General features: G+C 46.6%; 2 protein-coding genes across 2 annotated transcripts; both read right to left on the bottom strand.

Annotated features, from left to right (window-relative positions):
- Positions 1-22,286: 22,286 nt before the first annotated feature.
- LOC142775099 (uncharacterized) lies at positions 22,287-23,338 on the bottom strand (the record flags this gene model as incomplete). The annotated part of the gene is made up of 1 exon (XM_075876424.1): positions 22,287-23,338. A coding segment is annotated over one exon (810 nt), but the record flags the coding sequence as incomplete, so codon positions are not given.
- LOC142776968 (uncharacterized) lies at positions 23,308-24,801 on the bottom strand. The gene is made up of 2 exons (XM_075881282.1): positions 23,807-24,801; positions 23,308-23,540 (listed from the first exon to the last, which is right to left on the bottom strand). The coding sequence occupies exons 1-2, from the start codon at positions 24,685-24,687 to the stop codon at positions 23,399-23,401; spliced, it is 1,023 nt and encodes a 340-aa protein (XP_075737397.1). The 5' UTR covers positions 24,688-24,801; the 3' UTR covers positions 23,308-23,398.
- Positions 24,802-25,994: the final 1,193 nt, after the last annotated feature.

Raw genomic sequence — 25,994 nt, 5'->3', positions numbered from 1 at the left:
ATGTTAATAAGTATGGTACCTTGTTTAGGATATAATGCCTTTATGTGGCTCTTTTATAATAAAGAGATATGACAGATATTTTTTATCTTTTACAAGTAAAGCTGATTAAAATCTTGTGCTACGTCCCCAAACACACGTAGTCGGGTAGTATGATACAGTGCTCCAGATTCACATTTGCTATAGTTCATCCAGAAAGACAAGTGCTTCCCTGTGCTAGATATGCATCTGCAAAGTAGGGGCTATACATACCCCACGTGTACTTCATACTGTAGTGTAAAAAAAAGAACTAAACAGGAGCTAGAGTTGTGATAGACCAAGAACGTTATCGCGGAGCATTGATTCGAGCTCGAGCAGAAAACTTGGTAGCGGGAGAAATGCCAACAAAACGAGCTCTTGGAGCTGAAAATAGACATGCCTGTAAAAGTGAAGTAAGAGAAATAGAGAATGTAAAGGAACAAAGTACCATACGAAAGATGCAATTGCCGGTGCGTTTCTTTTTTTTTCGAATATTACAAAGAGTTATTCATACCAACCAATGTACACGCAGATCGTTTTAATTGTGATTTCATTTCATTAATGGCAAGACTTGATGATAGAAGGAAGAAAATTTTAGAATTGCCTATAACAGAGCGAGAAGTTGAAAAAGCAATTGCGATTCTTTAAAGGCCAGTCTGTCGAAGTTTTTTTCAGACATACTTAAAGTTGAATTTCCGCAGATCGAACGATTCCACAGGATCGGTAGATACTTTGGTAGTAAACCTCGCCCGGTCATTCTTAAACTTCTTGACTTCCGCGAAAAGATTAAGGTGCTGAAGAATGGCTTTAAGCTGAAGGGTTCTAACATGCGTATAACGGAGGACTTCTCTGAACACATACGGATTATTCGCCAAAAACTATGGGACGCCACTGCATCCTTTAGGAATGACGGTTTCACTGTGCAATTAAGGTACGATCATGTATATGTAGATATTGCGCGGTATGACTGGGATTGTATTTCCAACTCATTAGTAAAATCCACCAAACAGTCTTCTAAACGCCCCAATCTTACGAAATGACCGAATCATGATAAGGTGTGTATTCTCAATATAAATGCCAGAAGTCTCACTAATAAACTTCCTTACTTTGTACACTTGCTTGCTACCTATTGTCCTCACATTATTGGCATCACGGAAACCTGGCTTCATGGCGACATATATGATTCTGAAATTACTCCACTAGGGTTCAATGTTGTTCGTACTGATCGATTGCATGGCCGAGGTGGCGGCGTTGCCATCTTCTTGAGGTCTGATTTAAGTTTTTCTGTATTAAAGTCACCTGCAGATATTGAAACCGTCTGGTGCAAGGTTCATATCGCGAACTCTCCTATAATTGTCGGTGTATTTTATCGTCCCCCAGGTTCATCACTAGATCAGTTCACAGCACTCAGTAGTTTTATACAACAAAAAGGCTTTTCTTCAGGTAACCTAATTTGCATGGGAGACTTTAATGTGCCTGTCATTTCATGGCCATCGCTCTCCACTTTGGGCACCAATTCATGAATTTGTAGAAAGGTGATTAATTTTCACTAAACTTAGGTCTTAAACAAGTTGTCACTGATGCCACAAGGGACAATGTTATACTGGACTGCGTTTTTCTCAGTGCTTTACTGTATACAAGGGGGTTTACAGCTCAGGTCATTAATAGTATTTCTGATCATAGAGGTGTACTAATCTCTCTTAATTGCACAGTTCAGAAACGCCGCTATGAATATACAACTTTTCGCGATTATAGCCTGGCTGACGATGTGTCTATAATTGACACCTTAAGCAGCGAGCTTGACATTTTTAAATAACTTAGCTATACTGGTGATGTCAACAGTTTGGTGTCTTATTTTGAAAACCTTGTTATAGAATGTATTGAAACACACTAAAAACTAAAAAGAAAAATACTGAACTTCCATGGATAACGAGAGAAATACTGCATTTAAAGCGTCGACTATCAAGACTAAGGCATGCAAGTCGTAATGGCAATGCCCTGCGTAGAGCTGAATTCAATACAGTGAAGGAGGAACTTCGTAGGAAAATAAATGCTGCTAAAGACTTCTTTTTCTCGTTTACCTTGCCAAATATGGTTAAGAATATTCCCCGAAAATTTTGGAGCTCAATCTCGCCAAAGGAATGCTCTACTAGTACATTCGTCCTTAATGAAACTCCTACTAGCCAGCCGCAGATCATTGCCAATGCATTTAACGAATACTTTACGTCTGTCTTTGCTCAGGATAATCACGAAATTTCTTCTAGCACTCCACTTCATGCCTCGCTTATTTCTATTGATGATGTCTCTGTGTCTACAGAAGGTGTTTTAAATTTGATTTTAAATGTTGATTCAAAAAAGTCTTCTAGCCCGGACAATGTTAATAATATTTTTCTTCATCGCTATTCTTTATGAACAAGCCAATACCTGTCAGTAATTTTCAACAAATCATTATCAACATCAACTGTTCCATCATCGTGGAAAATTTCACAAGTCCTTCCACTCCACAAATCAGGTAGTAGGCAATCTGTATTAAATTACAGGCCTATATCATTAACCTCTCACTCATGCAAACTACTGGAACATATTGTCTTCAAACACATCATCAATTTTCTCGAAACTAACAATATTCTGTCCAATGCACAACATGGTTTCCGGCGTGTATTTAGTACCATAACTCAGCTGACAGAATTCACTCATGACATGTCTATAGCTCTTGACTTAGGTCTTCAGGTGGACGCATTATTCACAGACTTTTCTAAAGCCGTCGATACTGTCATCCATTCAAAACTTCTATATAAACTCAATATCTTACTAAAAAACCAATCGCTTGTTCAGTGGATTAGAAGTTTCATTTCAAGTCGTAGTCAATACGTATCATTTAACACCTTCCATTCATCTAAAGCACATGTATCTTCCGGAGTGCCCAGGGGATCCGTGCTAGGGCCATTACTTTTTCTGTTATATATAAATGACCTACCCGACACAGTTTCCACTAAAATTCGTCTTTACGCTGACTACTGCGTTTTATATCATGTAATAAATTCACCGGATTATCCTCATACACTCCATACATCGTTCTTAAACTTTTGCAGGTGGTGCCAAAATTGGCAGATGAGCATTAACTTTCAAAAGACAGCTGCTATGTGTTTCAGTAGACAGAAAACCCCATCTGTGTTTGATTATTCTTTTAATAACTATGTAGTGCAGCGGGTCTCACAATATAAGTACCTTGGTCTCCTTTTCACTACTAACTTATCTTGGTCTAGTCACATCGATACAACATGCAACAAGGCTCTGAAGAAACTTGGATACCTTAACCGCTCACTACGTTTAGCCCCAAGGGAAACAAAACTGCTTACATACAAAACCCTCGTACGACCGATCCTTGAGTATGGAGCCACTGTATGGTACCCTTATAAAATCACTGACATAAAACGCGTTGAATCCATCCAGAAAGAAGCTATTCGATTCATTTACAGACGCTATGATCGTAATTTTTCACCATCATGCCATCTAGCGCAGCTTGGTCTATCATCACTTTCTAAAAGACGAGACATCGAGTCTCTCAAACTTTTTCACTCTTTATTTAATTCACCGCAATATTTACCACACAACAACTACATAACACCTGCCAAACCATCATCCACCAGAAACAGCCACGCACTTAATGTATCTGTGTTTCATCCTCGTACTGATTTCTTCAAATACACCTTTTTTCCTCGATGTATTGAAATGTGGAACCTCATACCAGGTCACATTCGGTCTTTGCAGAATGATGAATTTTTGAAGGCATTAAAAGACGGTGTGCTGCAAACCTTTCATTGTTTGTATAACTCTGTTTGTAAAATTTTTGTATTTCTGTGATCCGCCAGTGTACTTGTGAATTCAGCTGTTTTGTTTTGTACCTTTTTATCATTTCTTGCTGTGTACCCACTCCTGCGATAGCCCCATAACAGGGCTGCAGTATTTGAAAATAAATAAATAAATAAGATAAGCAATGGTGAGTCTCCAGGGCCTGATGGCCGGGGTGCTGCAGTATACAAGGAATTCAAACACGTAATTTCACCTATTTTGAGGGAGGTATTTAACGTGGCTTTTAAATGTAAACAACTTCCACCATCGTTCTTGTCAGCCTACATGGTCTTAATACCTAAAACAAAAGATCCCGCGAAGTTAAAAAGTGTTACTGCATATAGACCAATTAGCCTAACTAATGTTGACTATAAAATATTGATGAAAATATTGGCCAGAAGACTCCAGACAGTTATGACAAAACTGGTTGGGTCCCACCAAACTTGTGGCATAAAGAGAAGAAAAATAATGATGACCAACATAAACATAGCACGATCATTCCTAGAAAGTTGTGACGCTGTGAATCTCAATGTTGCACTGCTTCAAATTGACGTGGAAAAGACATTTGTTCGCGTGCCGCACGACTTGTTCCTTTCATTACTTGAGCACATTAACGTAGGAAGTTTGATTAGCGACGTAGTGCGCATTGCTTACACAGGATGCACGACGAGATTAGTAATAAATAAAACTGCGGGTGAGCGTGTACCTGTGCTGCGGTCAGTGAGACAGGGGTGGCCACTATCACCCCTGCTTTTTGCTATCTTTATTGAACCTTTCTGTTTAAGTGTAATTAATAACACTGCAATAACCGGCTTCAAATTGCACGAAGCTGAGGTTGGCCTCCTTGCATACGCAGACAACATTGCAGTTTTCTGTACAAATTATGAAAGTATAACGCATGCTGTAAATGCCGTGAAAACTTTTTGCCAGGCGAGTGGTAGTGCCGTGAACTGGGATAAATGCCTTGGATTCTGGCATAGAGAATGGGTCGTCACGCCAAAAATATTTCTAAACATTAAATGGCAGGAAACACCAGTGAAGTATTTAGGAGTGCCGCTGGAGTTGTATCACGACAGTGAACCGTATTGAAAAAAAGAAACACGGGCATTGCGCAATGATGTAGAAAATGAAAAGGTTGGGGTATTTCGATATTCGCACGGGCCACAACGTCCAACTTGTTTCTGGTGAGAAAGCTGTGGTACGTAGTGCAGGTTTTGCACTGCAGTAGAATAACTGTACAAAAATACACAGAGTATTTCCAATTTTCATTTGGAGCTCTGTATGGGAAAGATCTAGCCGCACAAACCTCTTCAGAAAAGCTAGAGATGGCGGGCTCGGATTAGTTCATTTGTACATAAGGCAACTTGTCAATCGTTTCCTTTTTCTGCGTGATGTAGATGACCCTTTTTTGAGAACAGTTATACAACTAAGGTTATCTAGAGTGGTGTCGGGATTTCTCATATCATCATCAAATATGCAAGGACCAATACGAGGGTATTTAAAGGAAGTTGTTTCGTCTTTCCACTTTTTGTGAGTGTGATTTCCGTTAGAGTATCTGGCTGAAGTACCACGTAAAAAATTGTATAGAGACCTTGTCGATGTTTACTGGCTGTACCATTGTACCGTCAGCTATATTGTGCAGGCCCAGGACAGGATGTTCTGAAACGTGTTAAAAGAATGCTTACAGCGCCAGCGGTCAAACTTTTTTTAAATTACATACTGGTACCTTACCAGTTAAAACATGGTTGCAGGATAAGGAAATATTCGTGACGTGGAGCACAAATTGCCACTTGTGTAATTAACCGGAAACAATTGAACACGTGTTTATAGATTGCTGGAGCGGGTCTTTTTCTGGGACATATTGCAAAGAACCTGAAAAAGTATTACCGTTAAATCCACACGGCATCCGTTTTCTTTCGGTTAAAAACGAGAAAGGTGTACCTTAAGATCTAATCATGCTTCTGGGCCTGCACAGTATATGGAAAACCCGATGTGCCTTTGAAAACGCGGATGTAGAAGTGCTATTGGTGAGCCAATATTTTTGCGAATCTGTGTGCCATTTTCTTGAAGTTCTGAAGGGCCAAGAGGATGTACCAGACTGGATTGGACATTGAGCGATTGCTACGAATGCCCAAATACTGATCAATAGTCAGCTAAGAGAGTACCTTAATGAATTCTGTGGGTGTATTTTGTGACGCACTTGTATTTTGACCAATATACAAATATGTAAAGTGTGAACAGTCTGGATATGCAAGGCAATAAAGAAAAAAAAAGATAGCGAACTTTTTAGGTCTGTGTATTCATCGAACTCATTGCACACCACGCCAAATTACCGTAGTTGTGTAGTAATGAGACATTACCCACATTAGCAATTAAAGAAACTATGCCAAAATAAATGAACAGGGTAGTATCGGTTGCTACTTTTTTCAAACTTTTAAAAGTTACTACCCATAGGTGGTAATGGCTAGCGTAGTAACAGTTACTAAATGCTGGTAGTAACAGCAAACGTGGTAACTGTTTCCACCCTCGCCGTTACTAACTGCGCTTACTACCAGGGTTGTAATATATGTGACAAACCGTTACTACCCCAAAGTTAGCAAGTAGTACTACCTTTTTTCTAAGAGTGTAGGCCATATTTTGTCGTTGTGTAGCGGAAAGAAGAGCTCGAAATGGGGCGTATAGCAAGGGCTTTTAAGTTTTTAACACACTGGAAAACATAAGTAAACGAAAGAATAAGAACTTACGTGCACGGCACTGCGTTTCTAATTGTCTGCTTTAACTGCCTGTGCTGAGCGTCGTCTGCTCATAATGCAGACGGTAAAAAATCTCGTTTTTTGCGCATGTTGGCCTTGTGTTTGCATAACACAATAAAAAGGAGTATTTGTTAGTAGAAACTATTAAATGAACTCTGAAGACAACGGTACTAAAAGGGAAAGACAATTGCTGAGTGATGCGGGTTTTTTTTTTTTTTTTTTGCGGTCGTCGGCTTCATCCATAGCAGCTGTCTGCATGACGCGCAGTGGTGTATCCGTGGCTGCCACCGTTTTCTGTCGCATGACTCTACGTTACATTTGTTCCTCCGATTGAAGTGCATTTTCAACGTGTGTGTGAGGTCACGAAACAGAAAACATGAAGAAGCAGAAGAGGGAGAGTAGGGACACGACCTCTTTTGTTCCAGGCTGTACAAGCGGCTACCGGTCTTCCAAGAAAAATGGTCTTTTTTTCGTGTGCCCAAGGACCCCGAACGTCGTGAGGAGTAGTCGCGGCTTATTCAGAGAACTGACAAGGAGCTTAATGAAGCGTGCACAATATGTGAGCGGCACTTTGAGCCACGCTACATAGAGAGATCATACAAGACGACAGTCAATGGCGAAATATTGGAAATCCCACAGGGGCTGCCGGTTTTGAGTAAGAACGCTGTTCCATCGTTATTTCTCGAAGCACCAACCTGCACGTCGAAAAATGAGTGAGCGAAGAAAAAAAATGAAGACAAGGCTGAGCAAGCACCAGCAAAGAGGTGACGTAAGGCGACACCGGATACTACAGGCACAATGGAAATCATGTCGGCGCCAGGTAATAATGCAACGAGGGAAACTCCAGGTGAGCTCCTTCTATTTGCTGATCTCAAGACGCCGCAAGCGTGGACAAAAGTGGAACTATCAATGAGTCCTAATTTCTTTATATATATGGAGAATGTGAACTCGATGTGGCCGAGGACACAGTAAGCAGATTAGCCTTGAAAAAAACTGGTTAAAATTGAAGCGCTGCATTCAGTAGATTAAGGTGTCGTTATCGATGAAGTACGCTTGAAAGGAAAGATGTCGTTTCAAAAAAGGGTTACTACGCCAGAAGAAGCCGAGGCATTGCTTGAACAAGTCGCCGAGTTGAATCTGTGCCCTGGTCTAGCAATACATCCTGTGGCCGGAAAATGTGCATCATTCAACGGGACATTTTTTTCGGAAAAGTGCTCTCTTTTTGTCGACAGTTCACACAGCCCATGCATTTACTGCAAATACCAACGCAAGTTGGTGCTGAATCAGCTGTCCAGAAGACGGCATCAGAAAGTCGCCAGCAAGAACAACACTGCTATTCGATGGACAATAAGGCGGATGTGCTCTCGCTTGAAAAAAGTGAACATCAGCCTCAGCCAAATGAAAATGAAGAATGAGCAGCTAACAGAAGAAGCACTCGCAAACAGAATCAAAGGTCTCCCACAGAAACAGCAAGCTGGTTTTAAAGCGTGCTTTGAAGCATCGCACCTGGAATCGAAAAAAGGGATGAGATACGATAGAGACTGGTTGCTTGAGTGCGTACTGATGCGCATGAGGAGCCCCAAATTGTGCGAGCACTTGACAAGACACGAAATCCTAGTGCTTCCACGGAAAAGTAGCATAAAAAAGGCCTTATATCATTTCAAGAGTGGCTCTGATTTTAATCCAGCTGTTTTCAGAGCACTGAAAAAAAAAACAGTGGACGATTTCAGCCGACGTGGTGTAATAGTATTTGATGGGATGAAGCTCAGTGAGCACATCGACGTTAAATCCTCAGGTAAGACATTCTTTTACGAATGCTCAAATTGTTTTATTTACCCGTGGTTTATAATTATTTGTGATAAAAGTGAAATTACAATGAAAATTCTATTGTTTTTCTTTTCCCTTGGTTCAACCACATCTATAGGCCTTATTGAAGGGTTTGCTGACCAAGCGGAATTCGGTGAAAAGAACTCCAGCGACATTGTGGACCATGGTTTAGTCGTCTTATTTCAGCCTTTCACAGGTGCATTATACCGAAATCAAAATTAATCGCATGAATCCATTATTCAAGTATATCCACCTAATGTTTCCAGTTACCACGCATGAACACAAGAGAAGAGGAAAAGTGGCATGCGTATTGTATATTGTTCTTACAGGAAACTGGGTTCAAATTTTGGGAGTTTTTGCTTCCAAAAACAACGTGAAGGCACCTGTCCTGGCGAAAATCATGCATGGTGCAAGCCACGCTCTTGTGTGAGGAAGCAGGATTTCGAGTAGACGGGCTTACAAGTGACGTGGCGAGCTGGAATTGGAGTATGTGGATGATCTTTGCAATAAGAAATGCGTCACTTGTCTCCTACTGTATTACCCTGACACAGCAACAGAAATATTTTTGTCCAACATAAAAGCAATTGTAAACGTACGTAATGCCATTTCACATTCTTTTAAAGAAAACAAGGGCAGGAACGTTTGTTCTCCTAGCTGACAGACCAATTTCTGTTTATGTTCTCTAACCTCCTTTACAATAACATTCTCTAAAATCACTCAATTTTCGGCCAATCCTTCACAGCGGGTGGGAGCCACAGGTATTCAGGCGAACAAGATTTCAGTTCCATGCCGATGAGTGCCATTTGTGTTGTGCAGCGTTTCAGTGTCGCGCAACTTGAATGTTTTATTTCATTGTACTTAACGAAACATGCAGGTTCCACAGCAGACGTCCGTTACAAGTGTCTGCACCCAGTGGATGACAGCCGGGCCCTCTACTTTTTTTTCGATTTCATGCACTTGATGAAGAACGTGCGCAACGCATTTTTGTGCCGGGGTTTCAAGGGAAGCATGGAGGAAGGACAGTGAGAATGTAACAATAAAGGCTGGTGTGATGAGTGAAGAAAACGACAACGACGGAAGTGCGGGGCAAGGCGCGTGTAATGTGCGCGTGAGTGTCAGCGAATCAGCTGATGACCTGTGGTGGCCCATAGAGGTGGCGTGCCACGATTGGGCCACGGGCGACCATCACGTGGCAGTGGGCTTTGTGGCTGGGGACGAGCCGAAGCAGTGGCAGACGGGAGACAGCGGGCCGAAGCGTCGGACGCAGGTGATCCAGGTTCCGGCCAGGGAACGCGGCCGTCTACGCTACTGTCGTCCAACTACCAGCTGGGGCGGCATTGCCGGCACGAGTACTGCATCTCGGGGCGCGGCCTGGCCTGCTGTTCTCTTCCTTGCCGAGGGCATCGCGGATCTCGGCGAGGCGTCTCCACGGCCAGCCGTTCGACACAGCGATGAACGTGGCCTGGCTAATGGTCACGGTTGCGTCGAGCATCGCGTCTCGGCGCACGCTCTTCGCTGGACGGGTTGGCCATGCCCCGCATGGAGCATCGCGTCTCCGATGCGGGTTGACTGCTCCGTGGCCGCACCCATGCCAACAAGTGCCGGTGTCACCACAGCGTCGCACATCGGCAAGAGACGAGCGAGACGTTCTGCCGGGCGAGACGCGGGTGTGTGCACGGACCACGGAGCCGTGCAAGGTCCAGGGTGGCCGAGGATCCAGGTGCCAGGGGAGTTCTGGCTAAATCGAGAATCGCCGAGCGGTGCCGAGCCGTACCGAGCGACGCGCCAGACTAGGACGTGGGCCACGAGCTCATGAGCTGCAGTGTGCACCCGAGGGTACCTGGCGGTGCCCTGGCCAAGAAGAAGGAACGTGCGGAAAAGAGAGCTCGAGGGTCGAGGCCACGAAGGCAGAAGAAGCGGTGCGCCGCTCGAGAGGACGAGTTCCTGGCAGCGTTCCTGAGCCGGACGTGAGACCCGTACGGGGCGGCCAGGTCGAGCTCCGGTGTGTCTGTTCAAGGTCCAAGGCCGAGACCTGCCGAACGGCTCCTGTCTGGGTGCAGTGGCCGGGAGCAGGTTCGTGGACGAGATCTACCGGGTGTGGTCCTCGGGAGCTGTGGCCTGATCCTGGACATCCGGAGTTGCGACCCTGACTGCTGGGTTGGCCGCGACATCCGACTCAACGGCGCTGCACACGGTAGCGTATCCGTGCGCCGTCAGCCGTTCCACCCATGCCATGAAATAAAAAGTTCATGTTAATCCTTTTCTCGTCCGCTATAAGCAAACATAGTGATGAACGTCCCTTAACCATCACAGCTGGTTCACACCGAAGATGGGGCGGCCAAAGCGGCGAGGCGGCAACGCGGAAAGCGGGAACAACCTCCTCTTCAGGCGGCGAAAGAGGAAGAAAACGAAGCGGCTGTTGCAACGGTACTTCCGACGCTTCTTCCATATACGTGCCTTCGAACGCGTCGCCTTCGGTGAACTTGCGCTCTCGATGATCAGATTTCGTTGGCAGAAACACGGTTTCTTCTGCAAGCTTCTGGTGTGGCTTATTTTGAGAAGTTTTGCCTTTGAATTTCTTGCCTTGGCTGTATTCACGTTGGAAGCATCATCCATCTTCCTCCATGCCGGACTTGATTGCTCCATTCACCGGTTTGGCCCTGTCTTAATATATTTAATTGGTAGCGAGGTAGCTTTTATACGGTTCGCATTATTCTCCCCCTTGATGTTTGTAGCTTACTCGTAAGACTAATACAGGGAGCAGGCTCCTCTGCCCTCGCCGCTTTTCTCTTGCTTCTTTTCGCTTGAATGCGTCTTGCTTTGCTTCTGTCAAACCTTTCTACGCGTGGCTGCGAGGAGTGTGCAACATTTGAATCTGCTGGCCTTGGCTTGTACCCATTCTTGATATCCCTTGATCGCCCGTTTAGAGCTTCAAAAGCTTCCCGCTTTTCATTAGTAGAACTTTGTCCCTCCACCATATGCACTTGAGTTGTCGTAACTGTCGTGTCCTATGCTTCATTCATAGTGTACGCTGACGGTAGTTTTAACGGTGTGGGCCAGTTCTCTGAAAGTAGCGGTTCTGTGCGTGCTTGAATGCTCGTTGCAGTGGTGAAATTGGTGACTTTTCGGCTTCCAGCGCGTTCAGCAATTCGTCGTGAGTCTTCTAGCTTCTGTAGAAGAAGATTGCTGCTGAAAAAGCAGAGGCAAGGTGGTGGCGCCACAGACGAAGAGTGCACATCAGCTTGTACTTCTGTCCAAATCATTTGCCCCATGGCCTCCATGCGAGCTTGTCTAGTATTTAATACGTCCGAGATCTTATACTCCACTCGGACCTTGGCTAGAATGATTCGGTGTTCATAAAGCTCTGCTTCACCCGTCTCAGTTTCCAAACGATCAATATAGACTGCGTCTTCTACTTCCTTGTCAATTTCTTTAGGAAGCTTGTAATGCTCAATCAAAATTCGATTAATATATCGTAACTCACTTACTGACGGACGCTCCACGTGTATTAGATGTTCAATGTTGGCGATGTGTTCTGTGACGGCCTAGCGCACTTCATTCCGCCTTGCGAACAGGGCCTCCATTATCCAATCCAGTGTCGGAAACGTGACAGATCACTTGCCGGTCACGCCACAAGATGAAGTCGCAGTCAACATGGTGTCCGTCACAAACGCTTCACAGCACGAAGTCTCAAGCAATGTCGAGGTGTCATGCTTCTTGATCTTGTTCTCGGGAACGGTTTGGCTTCGCACATGAGCTTCAACCAATGGCGGCTTCACAAAAGTCCTCGAGGCTGCGACTGCGACCGAAATTCGTGAAGGCCGCTCCATCTCACCTCCGATGGTCCTTCCTCCCGGGTTTCGGCACCAAAATGTTGAGGAAAGGACAAGCCGCCGTGCCCATGGCGAAGCCCATCCGTCTACCTCTTCTTTGATCCGAACACCGGTCCAATCCCCGATGATGATAACGTCGCTCCTCGTCTCCTACACAATTTGTAACAGTGGCTTTGAAAAGGGGAAAAGGAAGAAAAAAAAACGCAGTTTTGTTACTGCCTCTCTCGATGGAGGGCACCTCCACAGTTCTGCGCAGGGAATGTGGGAATACGAATTAAGGAGACAGAAGGAAGGGGTAACAGAATGGTAGTGAAAAGCAATCGATCGATCGCATCACGCACGCGCGCGTAAGAAACCAATCGCGGCACACGCGATCCACCGAAGGACCGCCGAGAAGCTGGGGGGTGAAGCGATGCGTCTCGCTCGCTGGATTCCGTGCCGACCGGTTGTGCCCTCGCGATCTCCGACGTCAGCATAGCTCTGGCCGTCTGGGCTGGCCCTACGTCATTTCCTGACGCCGACCTCCGACGACAGCGTACCTCTGACCTACTGGACTTTCCCTACGTCATCTCCTGACGCCGACAAGAGCTCTTGCAAGTGGTGCCCCGTCCTCGGACTCCTGTGACCGTGTTTTCATCTTTCCTATCTCTCCTATCCCCTCGATATGTCCTCGCTCGCTGGCTTAGCGCATCTCTCTTTCTCTCTCTCTCTCTACACCTTTATTCCTATACTTTTAATCTCTCCTCACCCCCATCCCTTGTGAGCTACTGTTGAGGTGTCGCACCCTGATGCAGACAGTTACGGGGCTCACTTTTCTCTTCCTTTCCCTCTCTTAGAACCACTTCAGTGAAGCGATGCACCCGTGAAAGGAGAGAAATAAACGAAAGGAAAAAAAGAACCACTGGACAAGTGGAAAGAAGTCAGTCATGTCCTTCTTGTCTCTGTGTCGTCGTTTTGTTATCGCGCTATAACTATCGTCATGCCATACCAACTAGCCCAAGCTGCCACACTTCTTTGTATCGGAGCCGCATACGTAAACAAAGTCACGTGTGACTCCGAGGAGGGGTGGGTTGCGGCGAGTGTCGCACGAACCAAGTGGCTCTGAATGAGGAAAAAAATGGAAGAAATAAGCGCACGCGCGCAAGAAGAAGACAGGTATGCCACACGCAGTCGACTGGGACTACCACCAAGAAGGTCAGCGGTACAGTGATGTGCACATTTTAACACGGGCCAGAGTAGAACTCACGAAATGCAACAGGTTCGTTCAGGGTGTTGCCAAACCGTTCGGCCATGGCCTCGAAGGCGAGCAGGGGCACAACAGCGAGATTGCGCTCGCGGGAGCCAACTGGTAGGGCCCTGAGTGCCACTCGAAGTCCCGTAGCGAGACTAGTGAGGGTGTCGTTCCTAGTTTGGTTGTCAAGTTGCTGCGAGGTCGAAGTAGCGGGCCCAGTCGTCGTGCTTCTGGTGATGGTGACAGGAACCGGCGGTTGTGAAAAAGCGTGCGGTGTCTGCGTCGCCGTCGAGCGCTTTGGACGGTGGTAGGGGCCGGCTGAGCTGTGGATGAGGGCGGGACCATCGTCGTTGTAGTGGGGACGATGGGCACACTCGTTAACTGTAGGACGAGGGGCGGCCTCCGAGGTGATGTCGCCGGTACCGGCGAGCGCATCTCGGAAGGAGCGTCCCTTGATGATGGAGTCGTTGCTGCCAGGGGTCCTATATAGCGTGCTGCAGGGCTTGGTGGTGAGTCACGGTGCCGTCGGTTGAGGCCATGATAACCGTGGGCCTGCGATGAAGCTGCCAGGCTGGACAGCGGGGCTCGGTTACAGGGTGTTTCCCGCTGCAGTTTATGCAACGAGGGTGTGCTGCACACGATCCCGAGGCGTGCTTGATGCCGCAGCGCAGGCACCGTTCGTCCCTATAGCAGGTGGTGGTTGCGTTCCCGAATCGGCCGCAACGGGAGCACTGCAGGGGCCGGGGCTGACGGGGTCGAACAGAGCGCCTTTGCTTGTAAAGCAGTATATCCGGCGGTACTGTAGTCCCAGCGAAGGTGAGGGTGAGGCAGTTGCCTCTGCGTACACCGGACATGAGGGGCACAGGTAAAGCAAGGTTGTCGGCGAGGTCCTCGAAGGGGATCGTTGGGTCCACTCCAAAGACCATGGCAACACAGGTGTTCAGGTCAAGTTGTTTGGCTCGAACCTTGGTCGCGCAGATCGTTCCAACCTGAAGTAGGGCAGTCATATCGGCGGTAGGGTAGGTGTCGGCAGCAACAAGGTTGCGCTGGAAATTGACCCGCACTCTCTGGGTGGCTGGGAACCCCGAAAGGAAGGAAGCGGAAAGGCTGGAAGGCGGAAATCGCATCCCTCAATGCAGTCAGGAAGTTAGCCTTCTTCCCGACAGGCCGAAAGACGATGGTGGCCGCACATCCACTCGGAAGAAGGTCGCCAACAACGTAGGGACCGTCAGAATGCGGAGGCGTGCTTGGGGGCACGCCGCGCTCACTGGAGGCGGACGCCGTTTGCTCGGCGGCCACAGTATAGTTGAAGGAGATGAAGAGGTGTTGATGCCAGGGGGTATCCCACGCAGCGGGGTATCCCTCGCAGATGGCAGGAGACGAGGAAGCTCCGGTGTGCGCCTCCGCTTTGCTCGAAGCCGGGAAGAGGGCGGCAGTTTGATGGCTGCTGACTTTCTGCGGCTGGATTTTCTTGGAGCGTGCTGGCTTGGATTGTGCCTGCTGCTGCTGTGTTGGCACATAAGCTGATGCCAAGGCTGCCACGACGGCATCCTGCTGTGTTTTTTTTTCCGGTTGCCTCACTGAAGCGCCATATGTAACCCTTACAAAGGCTTGCGCTAAGAGCGCGGAGCGAAGATCGCAGTAAAGACGGGAGCGCAAAAACACGCGTCTTTCTCGGTTGAAATCTTATCCGCTTTTTTTTTTTTTTTGCTCTCAGAGCAATTTTTTGCCGCCGGCCGGAGCTCGCTGCTTTGCCGCAGCAAATCAGAACGCCATGCAGCGGAGGTGCGGTGGTGGCGCGCATAGAGTTTCTTAATATACACTAGAGGGAACTCTGGCGCTAGAGTCTATGGGAGCTGCAACTCGCGGCGCTTCAGTGAGCAGGGGAATGATGGGTAGAACTATATTGTACTAGAATATGGGGTAGTGTGTCCAGGGAGAAGCCATGGCTGACGTATTTGGTATTGACAGCCACGAGATGGCGCCACCTTAGCATGGGCTGTCATCTCACGCTTTGCCTTTTATGCACTTCTGTGCTTTGATATTAGTAATAGCAGGGGTTTAACGTCCCAAAACCACCATACGATTATGAGAGACGCCATAGAGGAGTGCTCCGGAAATTCGACCACCTGGGGTGCTTTAACGTACGTGCACCTAAATCTAGGTACACGCATTTCAGTATTTGCACCTCCGCTGAAAATGCAGGCGCCACGGCCGGGATTCGATCCTGTGATATGCGCTTACATACGTAATTGCTGACACGTCCACGAAAAAGCTTTCGAATGGGTTTGTTTGTACTGCATTCAACATAAAACGTAAAAGCCGCAAAACACGGTTTAAATGCAGGTATTAACAAACGACGGTGAAGCAGTCATCCCTGGGTAAATTGCCTGCAGTTTTTAAAGCTCGATTGGTGAACGAATAAAAAATTAGGAAGATTGAAGTATCGAAGGAGCATCTATAAACCCGAAAGTTTCTTGTTACATTACTGCTATATCGAGTAACTGCACACTGCGACAGCTTCGACTTCCTTCGTTACGTGCGCGGCACCGTTCTTGTCAATAGTTGCGTCATGCAATTTTAATTGTGTTGCTAAAGTGACAAAACTGCCATTTGATTGAGAGGCACGCCGTAGTTGAAGACTTCGGAATAGTTTTGACAATCTTGGGTCCTTAAACGATTACGCGCCCGCCGAATACTGCTGCTGTGGCCGGAATATTCCACTGTACAGTCAGAAGGAAATGCCACTTGGTACCACTGTCAGACAGTAAGAAGAAACCCTTTATTTACGAGCACGCATACTGCAGTGAGCTGTAACACTGATCAAATTTGTCGCCATTCCGTGGAATTATCAGTTCACGATCACTTCACCGCGGTGGCACCTTATGAACACCGACTGATTTTCGCGTGCAGCTTTCTTTTTTTTTCGTTTTGCTTCTCGAGACTGGTTGATACTTTCACGAAAAAAAGGAAGTCGTGACAGCACGTAAACTACCGCTCTCTTTGACACGAGATGCGGTGTGATCGAGCTCGTATAAATTCAAGGTGAACAAAGCTTGAGTAAGAGTTCCGGCGAAGCTGTAGTCCCTGTAGTGTTCGCCACCTCGGGTTTGTAGTCAGCAGGAAGGTCCATCGATGTACATGAACCAGTGGCCTCAGCGTCAAGACAGGGTGCTGCAGTTTTCTTGGAGATGGTAGATTCGACCACCGAGTCCTTCTGCTATCTCAGAGGTCTTGGATGCGGCGCTTTCTTCGATAAGTAGCTTGGAGCGTTAGGAAGTAACATCGGCACAGCGTTCGGCGTTAGCTCTGGTCTCCTACGTGGTACGGGAACTTTTCCACCGTTTATAACGTGCACGTAGTCTTCGAGGACACATGAAGGCTCGAAGTGTAGCTCACATACAGAGCAGCTTTCGTTCAAGGTCCCATTCTTTCAATGTAAATTCTGTTCCCAAACATTCCGTGCTTCGTCTTTGGGTGTAGCGAAAAGCGACGGCTGCTCACTTTTTTTTCCAATGGTATACCGTGTTTCGCACCTAGGTGCAAAGCAGTGTTGTTGCCGCCGATGACTTGGCATTGCCTCACTGTCGTGTGGCCAGCAAAAACATTGCTAGAAAAACTTTCGTTAAGCGGTTGCGAACACAAGCAACATGTCACTGAACAGCACCCGAGAAGGCAGAGTGGCGCAGAGCTGGCAATCCTGCCAGCCCATGCTACGGCAGCGCCGCCTTGAAACCCGTTTTTTTTTTTTGTCCACGTGCGACGCTTCACGCAATGCATGGCGAGAGAGGGTATACCTGAACACACTACCACATATTCTAGTCACACACATTTGTCTAAACTTCGTACTTCTGGCCTGTTTTTGGCTCCGTGTGTATTCGCGTGGCCTGGAGCTGTTTTCTCACGAAACAAAAATCAGCAAATGTTCAGCGATTGCGCTTCACCACTCTATTTTTTTGAAATTACCTTTCCAAATTGGGTCACGAAGTTCAAAAGAGTTGAATCTTTCTTTCAAAACAAAATCAAAACACAGCAATAAACGAAGCCGCAAGTATGATTCGCCGCCCGCAAGTACGAAGACTAGGCAAATGTGTGTACTACCAATCATTCCCATGGTCACTGAACGATCTCAGTGCCAGAGTGCCCTCTAGTTAATTTTGAGAAACTCTATAGTGGCGCCGGTGTACGTTTGGGAGAAGCGTCATAACGACACGTGTGCAAAATCAAAAGATGCCCGCCTCTTCGGCCGCGCGGCCAGACGAAGGAGGCATGCGGTCTGAACAGGTTCACGCAATCGCCGCCTCGCCGCCTCGCCGCTTCGGAAATCACCGCGACGCCTTCGGTGTGAATGAGCTATACTGCCACTCATTAACCACCTTTTCCCAACGCGTTTGAGAAAATGAGAGTTGGGCCGGCTCTATGCCTTTTCGGCAAAGAAGTACTCAAAGGCTTATTTTTTTACCGAAATCAGGTTCAGTAGGCGTATGGCTCTGCTTAAGAAACTGAGGCATTTATTTTGAAGATGTCTAGGCTCATCGAGATAACGGCATCACGTACGCCAAGGAGAGCCTTAAAACCTAATTCGGCTAACACGAATTTTCCAAATCAATTTCTCGATTTATTGAATACCTGGGAGATGCATGTCAATTAAATCGGCTTCTTAAGTAAAAGCACAGCAAAAGGTTTCCGCGTAACCCTGCAGTCCACACTTGATATCGTACAGTGCCTCAGCTCAAAGTGCAACTTGAAGTACATCATGACTTCGAGATTAGGCCAAGACAAACTGAAAAGTTTGTTTGGTATTGTGGGACAGTCGAATGGCACTAATGACCACCCAAGCCCAACGCAATTTTTTTTTAATTTTAACTTTAAATGCACTTGCACTTTACGACTTGGCTAAACCACCAAAGGCAGGTAACTGCCGTCCTGAGGTCGTTAGTTCGCTGTTAGGTAACTGCAGAACATAAGAGGTTCCCAGGTAACGTGTCATAGACTCTCTTGATAAGGTTGTCGACGATGGCAACATCACTGACGCGGAAGCGATTCTGGACTTCCACCGAAAGACCACGAAGGCTACGTGACCTCCAACATTTCCAGCCGTCTTACCCATTACATCGCAGGGTATGTGGCCCGCAGGACTCTCCAAAAAAGCAACTGCAAAATTTGCGCTGAATGCTTGTTTACATCCAAAACACACGGACTAATATACAGCAGAAATCAGTTCATCCAACAGTTTGACATGGGCGGCTTGGTATATCCCTCAGGCTGCCTGGCGAGTCTGGTAGGCGTGCTCGAAGATTCGTTCGCGGTATTCTTCAGCACACGCAAAGTTACGGCCGCAAGCATGGCTGACTTCACGAGCTTTCTCGAAGGAACGGAGCTACCCAAGCTCGGCTCCGGCGCACACAATAAGGAGTTCACGCTTCGAGTCCTCAAATTTTATGTGTTGCTGCGTCTTCGCTTCTTCGTGAAATCCCTGAATCGATAGTGCTCTTGCAAACGAGAACCAGTAAAGCACATTAAGCTAAAGAGGTCCACCTAAGTTGCCCACAAAACGTGTACTTTTATACTTTTATATATCGTACGTACATTACCCGGGAATAAAGACATTTTGAAAATAAATGCGACCATCTCCTTTGCTCCCTAGATACATGACAATTTTTTCAAAGAGACGACAAAAGTTGTTTTTTTTCCTTCGACCACGCAATTAATAATATTTTACGAAATACGAACCAATAAAAGAACAACGCCAAATTACAAAAAAATAAAGACGTGAAGGTGTCCTTGTGTAACAAAATTTACTCTGAATATGCATAGTTTTCATTTATGAACGTAATACGGACATTTATGAAAGTAATATGTCCCGCGGGATATATTAAAAAAAAGAAACATCGTACGGCCGACAAAAAACGTACAGCGCTTTATATTCATCTAGAAGGACGAATACCACATCGTAGAGTCTGGCGCGTTTATAGCAGAAGGACTATGAGGTAAAACACGCGCGCATGCACGTACGCACCCTCAAACACAAGCCAGTTGCCCGTCCGCACACCATAATACAGTCGCATCAGCAGTGAACTATAGGTACTATAGTTTGTGGGATCTAGAATTGGCGAGCACGCGCCACGCCACGCTCTTGAAGTAAACGGACACAGCAGACGTGGTCGGTACGAACCAAATAACATACATACATTTATTTAACTAATTTATACGACGATATCGTCCGCCGAACGATACATTAATCGTTATCAACACGCTAAGTCATCATTACACAAAATTACCAAACACTCAAACAACGTAACACAAGAGCACACAAAAGGCACAATAACATACCCAAGGCGGCGTCGCCAACGCTTGATTTACCACGCCCCCCCCCCCCCCCCGGCGCGCAGGGCCCGCGGTGCCACGCGCCGAGGACCCACGCTAGAGACAACCGTTCGCGGAAGCCGCCACGCGCAGTAGACTCGCTCAACTCTCGCCCACCACCAAGGCCTGCTTTCCACCAGGGGTCGCCGCCGGTGCTACCACTCTACCAACAGTGGTACTAGAGTGTACTAGAATAGGTTGAGTGGCGCGACCGCCGCTGTTTTCCTGAAGCTCCGTACGCGGTTGCGATAGAGGGCGCTACGAGCAATCCGGCTTGGTCGCGCATCGCTCGCGCGGTCGTGCGTTGCCGGGCTTCTGCGCCTTTGGCGACACGTGCGACGGCCAGTTTCTTACCGGTGTACGGCTATAGATTTATACTGTCAGAGTAGCATTAAAAATGGTGTTTCCACACGATAATCAGGCTTTCGCCTCATAATATTGCCCCTAAATGTTGCTGCACTGGTTTCGCGGCTCTGAGCGTCTGCTACAGTGACGCGCGAATGTGCCCCTTGCGTAGGTTCTTCGCGATTCCGCTTTTTTTTAGTCTTTTCACCAATTGAGAGAAACTGTCAAGTCCGCGTGCTGTCCGTCTCATTGTGCATGGCCGCAGTAAAGCGAAGCTCTAAATAGCAGTTCAAATTGGAATGAATGTCGTGAGCGAAAGCTACACGTGTGCTTTTGTCACAACGCCTCGGCTACGGGAAGGGATGCTTTAAATAACGATGCTAATAGAAAACTGCTTTTTCTTACACCCATATTAAAAGGACAACAGCGATGTCTGCATCCCTTAGCTTTTTATTGGATCAGCAGCAAATATACAAAGTTCGTTCAATGTGTAGAAACAAGCAGCTGTAATTTAGCCAAAGGATAAAGCCAGGCATAAACCAACGCGGTTTTTTTCCACCTGTCAACAGCATATTAAATGTGTTTACAGACACGACAAAATAAAAAATAAAGATGTTTAAAACCGGCTGCTATATACAAAGAAATATCAGTCACACACACTATGCATAAAGATACATTTTAAAGGAAAACAAAATAAAAATAAAGATGCTTGAAACTTATTGCTTTACATATATACAAAGAAGTATCATTGTTACACTGGCTATGTACACAGATAAACTTCAAAGTACAAAATAATCACTGTAAATACTATGTACAAAGAAAACTGTTACAGGTATGTAACAGGACGAGTGGAGCACTCAGCTGTACGGGAATCCTACACGCACCTACGGAGCTTTAGGTGCTGCAGCCTCCTGCGCCGTTCTTCCTTAGCTCTATTGATTCCTTTAACCAAAAATTGCAATCGAGTGACAACATAAAATTTTACCACATGAGACTTCACTGCTTTTGCATGTTGAGCACAGCCAAGGGGTCTCCCTTCAACCCTGACCAGATGCAGCACATCTAAAATGCTATCACTGCGCAGTTCATTAGTGCTGAAGCAGTCTGTAAATGTGTCTTCTAAATAGCTAACGAAGTCAAACAGCTCCTTAGACGGGTACAACAAACCACCTTTGTCGCAAAAGTTCGTAAAGGCCGAACACTCATGTTCCTTCCCTTGTGAAGCTGGAACAAGCTGTGAAGTACGACAAGCAGTGCATCCTGACTTCTGCACACACTTTCTAGCAACATATCCAGCCATGTAATATGCTAGGCGAGAGTCGCTTTTTTTTCCCACAAGGCTGTAATGCTCAGTTGGGGCAGCAATACTGTAATGGCAGGCAGCGCTTTCTATCACGTCAAGATCTCCTTGAGCGATGTGGTCATCAATTGTTTGCTGCAGGCTTGTTGCATCTGCCGAGTGTGCATCTCCAGTGTCGAGCAGTGATGTAAGCACCAATGGTGTAACGCTCGCACCGTGCACTGGCTTAGCTAGGCTATAGTAGCTCAGGCAGTTGACAGCAATTAAGAACTGCTCTGGGGTCGGATGGTCATTACAGCCCGACGACTGCCGCACAACTCTAAACAAGTTCTCGAGTGGATCTTAGCTTAGGTTACTCGTCATCAAATACCTGTAGCTTAGTTCTGTGGTACCATAGTCCAGTAAGAAAGCACACTGGACAGCGTAACCCTCAGGCCAGTAGCTGTCTGCTTGCTAAGAAACCCGACGCCCTTGCCGACATGCTGCTCCCACTTGTCAATGTAGTCTAGAAAACTGGAGAGCGCAGAACTACCACTTGAGTGCGGCCAAAGAGCCTCGGACTTGAATCTGGAGGTCATCAGTTTGATGAGTTGGTTTATCAGCCTGTAAATGCAAAAAAACTTCATTAGAGCTGGGTTCAACAGTGATGGCCATTAACGCACTCTTGTCTTTTGCCCAAAGAATACAGCAGATACAATATATTTAAGTACCTGAAGAATGACTGCACCCTTTCCATAACGTGACTCAAGGGTGTTCTTGTAGTGGTGTAGACCACGCAGCACAAAGTCTCCGAATAGCTGGAAGGCAAGGGACACTCTCATCTTCTCGAAGTCATTGGGCTGAAGGTGGCTTGTAGTCAGCCCTGGCATAGCCTTCAAGGTGATGCTGTCTTTGTCCAGGTTGAAAGCCTCGGCCACAAAATACACTGACACCTGCATCAATATAAAAGGGCATGATTAGCCAGTTGACTTAATATAAAATGTTAAGCAAGAATGTAATAAAACATTTATACCCGCCCATTTGGTGTGCTGAAACCACCTTTCAAGAGGGAGTTGCAGAGGCACTTCACTAGATGAGGAAAGTCTGACAGGAAATGAAGGTTCCTCTTGGAGTCCACAGGATGCTTCACCTTGCACGTTATTTTGCTTGAGGTTCCCTGGATGCCCATCGATGTCCACATTCGTCTATTCCACGAAGCTCCGTCGCAGGTTATGAAGTCGACAAAGAGTCCTGCCTGTTCTGCTAGGATCGTTGTTTCGATGAATATCTTGCAGAGAAGGTCGCCCTCAACATTTCCGTGCGCAGCAAACACCCCCAAAACCTGAGAAAATTTGCCTGCAAATGGCACGAACATAACAACCATACCATGGTCGCAAGGAAGGTTCGCATCTGCCCGTGGTATAAAGGGCCCCAGGTCGACAAAGCCTCCGATTCTACCAGTCTTGTCAATTGAAAGGTGCTCAGACAACTTCATTTCGTCCACCAGGATGCCGCCACGACGGCTGAAGGTGTCCATTGTGTCTGTTTTCGTCTTCAAAGTTTCTAGAACCTTTCTGTTGAAACCGAAGCCACTCCTGTACGAGGCGGTGTACTTCCGCAGAGTAGTATCGCCCGAAAGCACGAGAATGTTGTGTCCTCTCAGATGTCTATAGAGCTTCGGACTTCTCATCTTCATGAGAATGCATTCGAGCATCCATTCATTAGTGAAACGCATGCCATTTGTGCTCTTTCGCTTTGATGCTCTGAAACAGTGCCGCACATTTTCCTGCTGCTTTGGGGGCAACGTAGAGATCTTCTCTTCCAGTGTCTCTTCTTTTAAAGCCGCGCGTTTTTGGCTCGCATGCCCTCAATTCTACCTTTCAGGCTCAGCACCTTTTTAGAAAGGCGCCTGTGCTTTCGCAAGGTTGACCTCAGCCTCTGGGCAGCTGTCCTCACTTGCTTTCGGCGATGGCACTTGAGCCAAGACATTCTTGTGAGAAGAGCCTTTCGAAGGTACCGACAAGACAGGCAAGGAGCTCCTGAAAAGCATGGTAGTGTTATTTTGTTGGGTTTGCTAAATGACTTCTCTAGTACACCGCTCTGCAAATAAACATAATTCATCAGCACCAAATATATGTCACTGCTCCTGAGGTAAAGTAAGTTCACGAAGCTATCAGCCTTCAAAACAATTTCTGGTACGTCTCAGGAGCTCGGGCAAAATATCTCACACTTTTTCAGTTTACCATGTTGCCTTATGTGCAAATATACTACATGTACACAAGTGAAAGATTAGTTTCGCCCTTACCTTCTGTCACTGTCGTTACTGCGCATCTCCGGCTGTAGAAAGCGCCGCCAATGACGGCTGTTTTTTTTTTTTTTCAGGAGGCTCTTTGTTAGCTCCTCTGCGATGATCGCCGATGTAGACATGGCACCAGGGCATTTCAGTAAGCCTGAGGCTCGAAGAAGAACTCCCTCAGCTTCCCTTACAGTCTCGACACGTCCTTCAGTGATCAATTTCCCAGCGAGGAATGTCCTGAATGAGACTTCTTGGTCCTTGCTTACACTGAAGAGGACCGAGCGGTCCGAGTTTACGGTCCCAGTGGACTCTACAAGCTCTCCAAGGGCATATACCGTACCTTCAAAGTTTGTAAACCGATGGGACGACCAATATGCAGACGGAGTACTCAGATTACACAAATTGTCAGCGCCAAGCACTGGGGAATCAAATCCGTCGCTTTCGAACGGCTCTTCCACAGCCGCAGTGCTGCATGGGCTTTCAACTTTCTTCCTTTTGCGCTTTGTATCATCAAGCTTGGCTGGTGTCTCCCGTTTGCGAGGTGCTCGCTTGGGAGGAGCTGTCGAGCTCAAGTACTTTGGCGCATTTGGCAATACCGTAGGCACTGCGTCACTCGTTAGTGCTGGTGTTCCGCGCTCAATCCTCACCTCCTTTCCGTTCACAATGTGCACGTAGTCCCGCTGAATGTACCGCTTATCGAAGTGGAGCTCACACACTGCGCATTTGCTATCCAGGAGTTTGTCGCTCCGATGTAAGTTCTTCTCCCAGAGCGCCCGACGAGCTTCATCTTTCGGCACGCTGAACAATGAAAGCTGCTTCTCCGCTTTAACGCCCGAGTAACCGGTGCGACAGCCTGGCGCATAACAATGCCGATGCCTGCCTTTTGGCATGGCTACACCGTTTTCACACACGAGTAAACGGCACTGAGTTGCAAAACATTTCGCGCAACACGCAGTCCCCGTCGCCTTCGCTGCAAATTGCAATGGCCCGGCGGCGGATGCGGAGGAAATTTCCAAGTCGCTTCGATCGCAGCGCCCCCACGCAAACTTTCCGCAGTTCGGGCTTCGCCAGGAAGCGTAGGCGGCGCCCGGCGATCGCGCCACTCAACCTATTCTAGTACACTCTAGTGGTACTCAACGCGAACACAACGCCATTTAACATCTGGCGGTTGTCACACTTGAAACACGGCTTCACTGCGAGACACATGCACCACGCGGCGCGAACAACTTTACAGGGGGTGTCAGCACCCCCACAAGTTTGACTGCTCCTTTTGTTACCTTGCCTAAGGCAAACAAGAACTTCGTTATGATTAGCCCTATTGATCAGCGTGAGAAGAGCCTGAGTCCAGATATTCATTGCACGCAACCAGAAATAGTTCATTTAAAAACACGTCAATAAAGTAATGTTTTCCCCCTTTTTGCATACAGCTCATTCTAATCGAATATAGTCGCAAAGATTCGCCAGTGCTAAGAACGCAAGAGAACGTCGCAGGAACTAACTGGCAGTAGAGATCACTGTTTATTTATGGTTGCATTAGGCCCCCTAAACCAAAGTTTAAGGAAGCTGAACAATAAGCTGCTTGACGATGATGGTTTTGTGGACAAAATTAAACAGAGTATTCGGGAGCTTCGAGAAAGAGCACAAAAGTCTTGAAGAAGTATGGTTATGCTTTACACAGGAGACAAATTTATTTGCGTTAGAAAGATAATCTAAACTGCAGAAAGAAAAGAATAGAAAAGAAAGAAAAGCTTGATTGTCAGCTTGATTGTCAGCTTGATTTTTATTTAGTCATAAAAAGTGCTTAACCAGGTATTTACTGGAAAAAATAAAAGAAATTAAAGCCCTTTTTCAAAGCACTGAGCAAGACGAATACAGCGGTGCGGTTATACGTGCGCGCGCAGAAATATTATGATGCGGAGAACCGACAAAAAGGGCGTTTTCGGACGAAAAAAAATACGCAGTACGGAATGAGATAAAAGCGATCACATATCGCAACGAAATAACGCAGGACGACGACAATATTCAGCGTGCTTTTCAAGAACATCACCAAGAACTTTTAGGAAGTAAAGAAGCGTGATGAAGGATTTGAAAGTATATATTTAAGTATGCTACAATGTTAGATGATGATGTAAAGCTTAACCCGGAACAACCCAGTAGTGTTGGAGAAATTGAAAGTGCAATCAGCAAGTTAGCTGCA

This window comes from Rhipicephalus microplus, chromosome X (genome assembly GCF_043290135.1).
Source record: "Rhipicephalus microplus isolate Deutch F79 chromosome X, USDA_Rmic, whole genome shotgun sequence".
Taxonomy (NCBI): Eukaryota; Metazoa; Arthropoda; class Arachnida; order Ixodida; family Ixodidae; genus Rhipicephalus; species Rhipicephalus microplus.
This window is presented reverse-complemented; position numbering and strand designations above follow the sequence as displayed.

What these genes read in the sequence shown, in the direction of transcription:
- LOC142776968 (XM_075881282.1), bottom strand. Translation starts at nt 24,687, where the DNA reads ATGCCAAAAGGCAGGCATCGGCATTGTTATGCGCCAGGCTGTCGCACC. An exon ending in AGTAACGACAGTGACAGAAG is followed by an intron (nt 23,541 to 23,806) that starts GTAAGGGCGAAA and finishes CATGCTTTTCAG; the next exon opens with GAGCTCCTTGCCTGTCTTGT.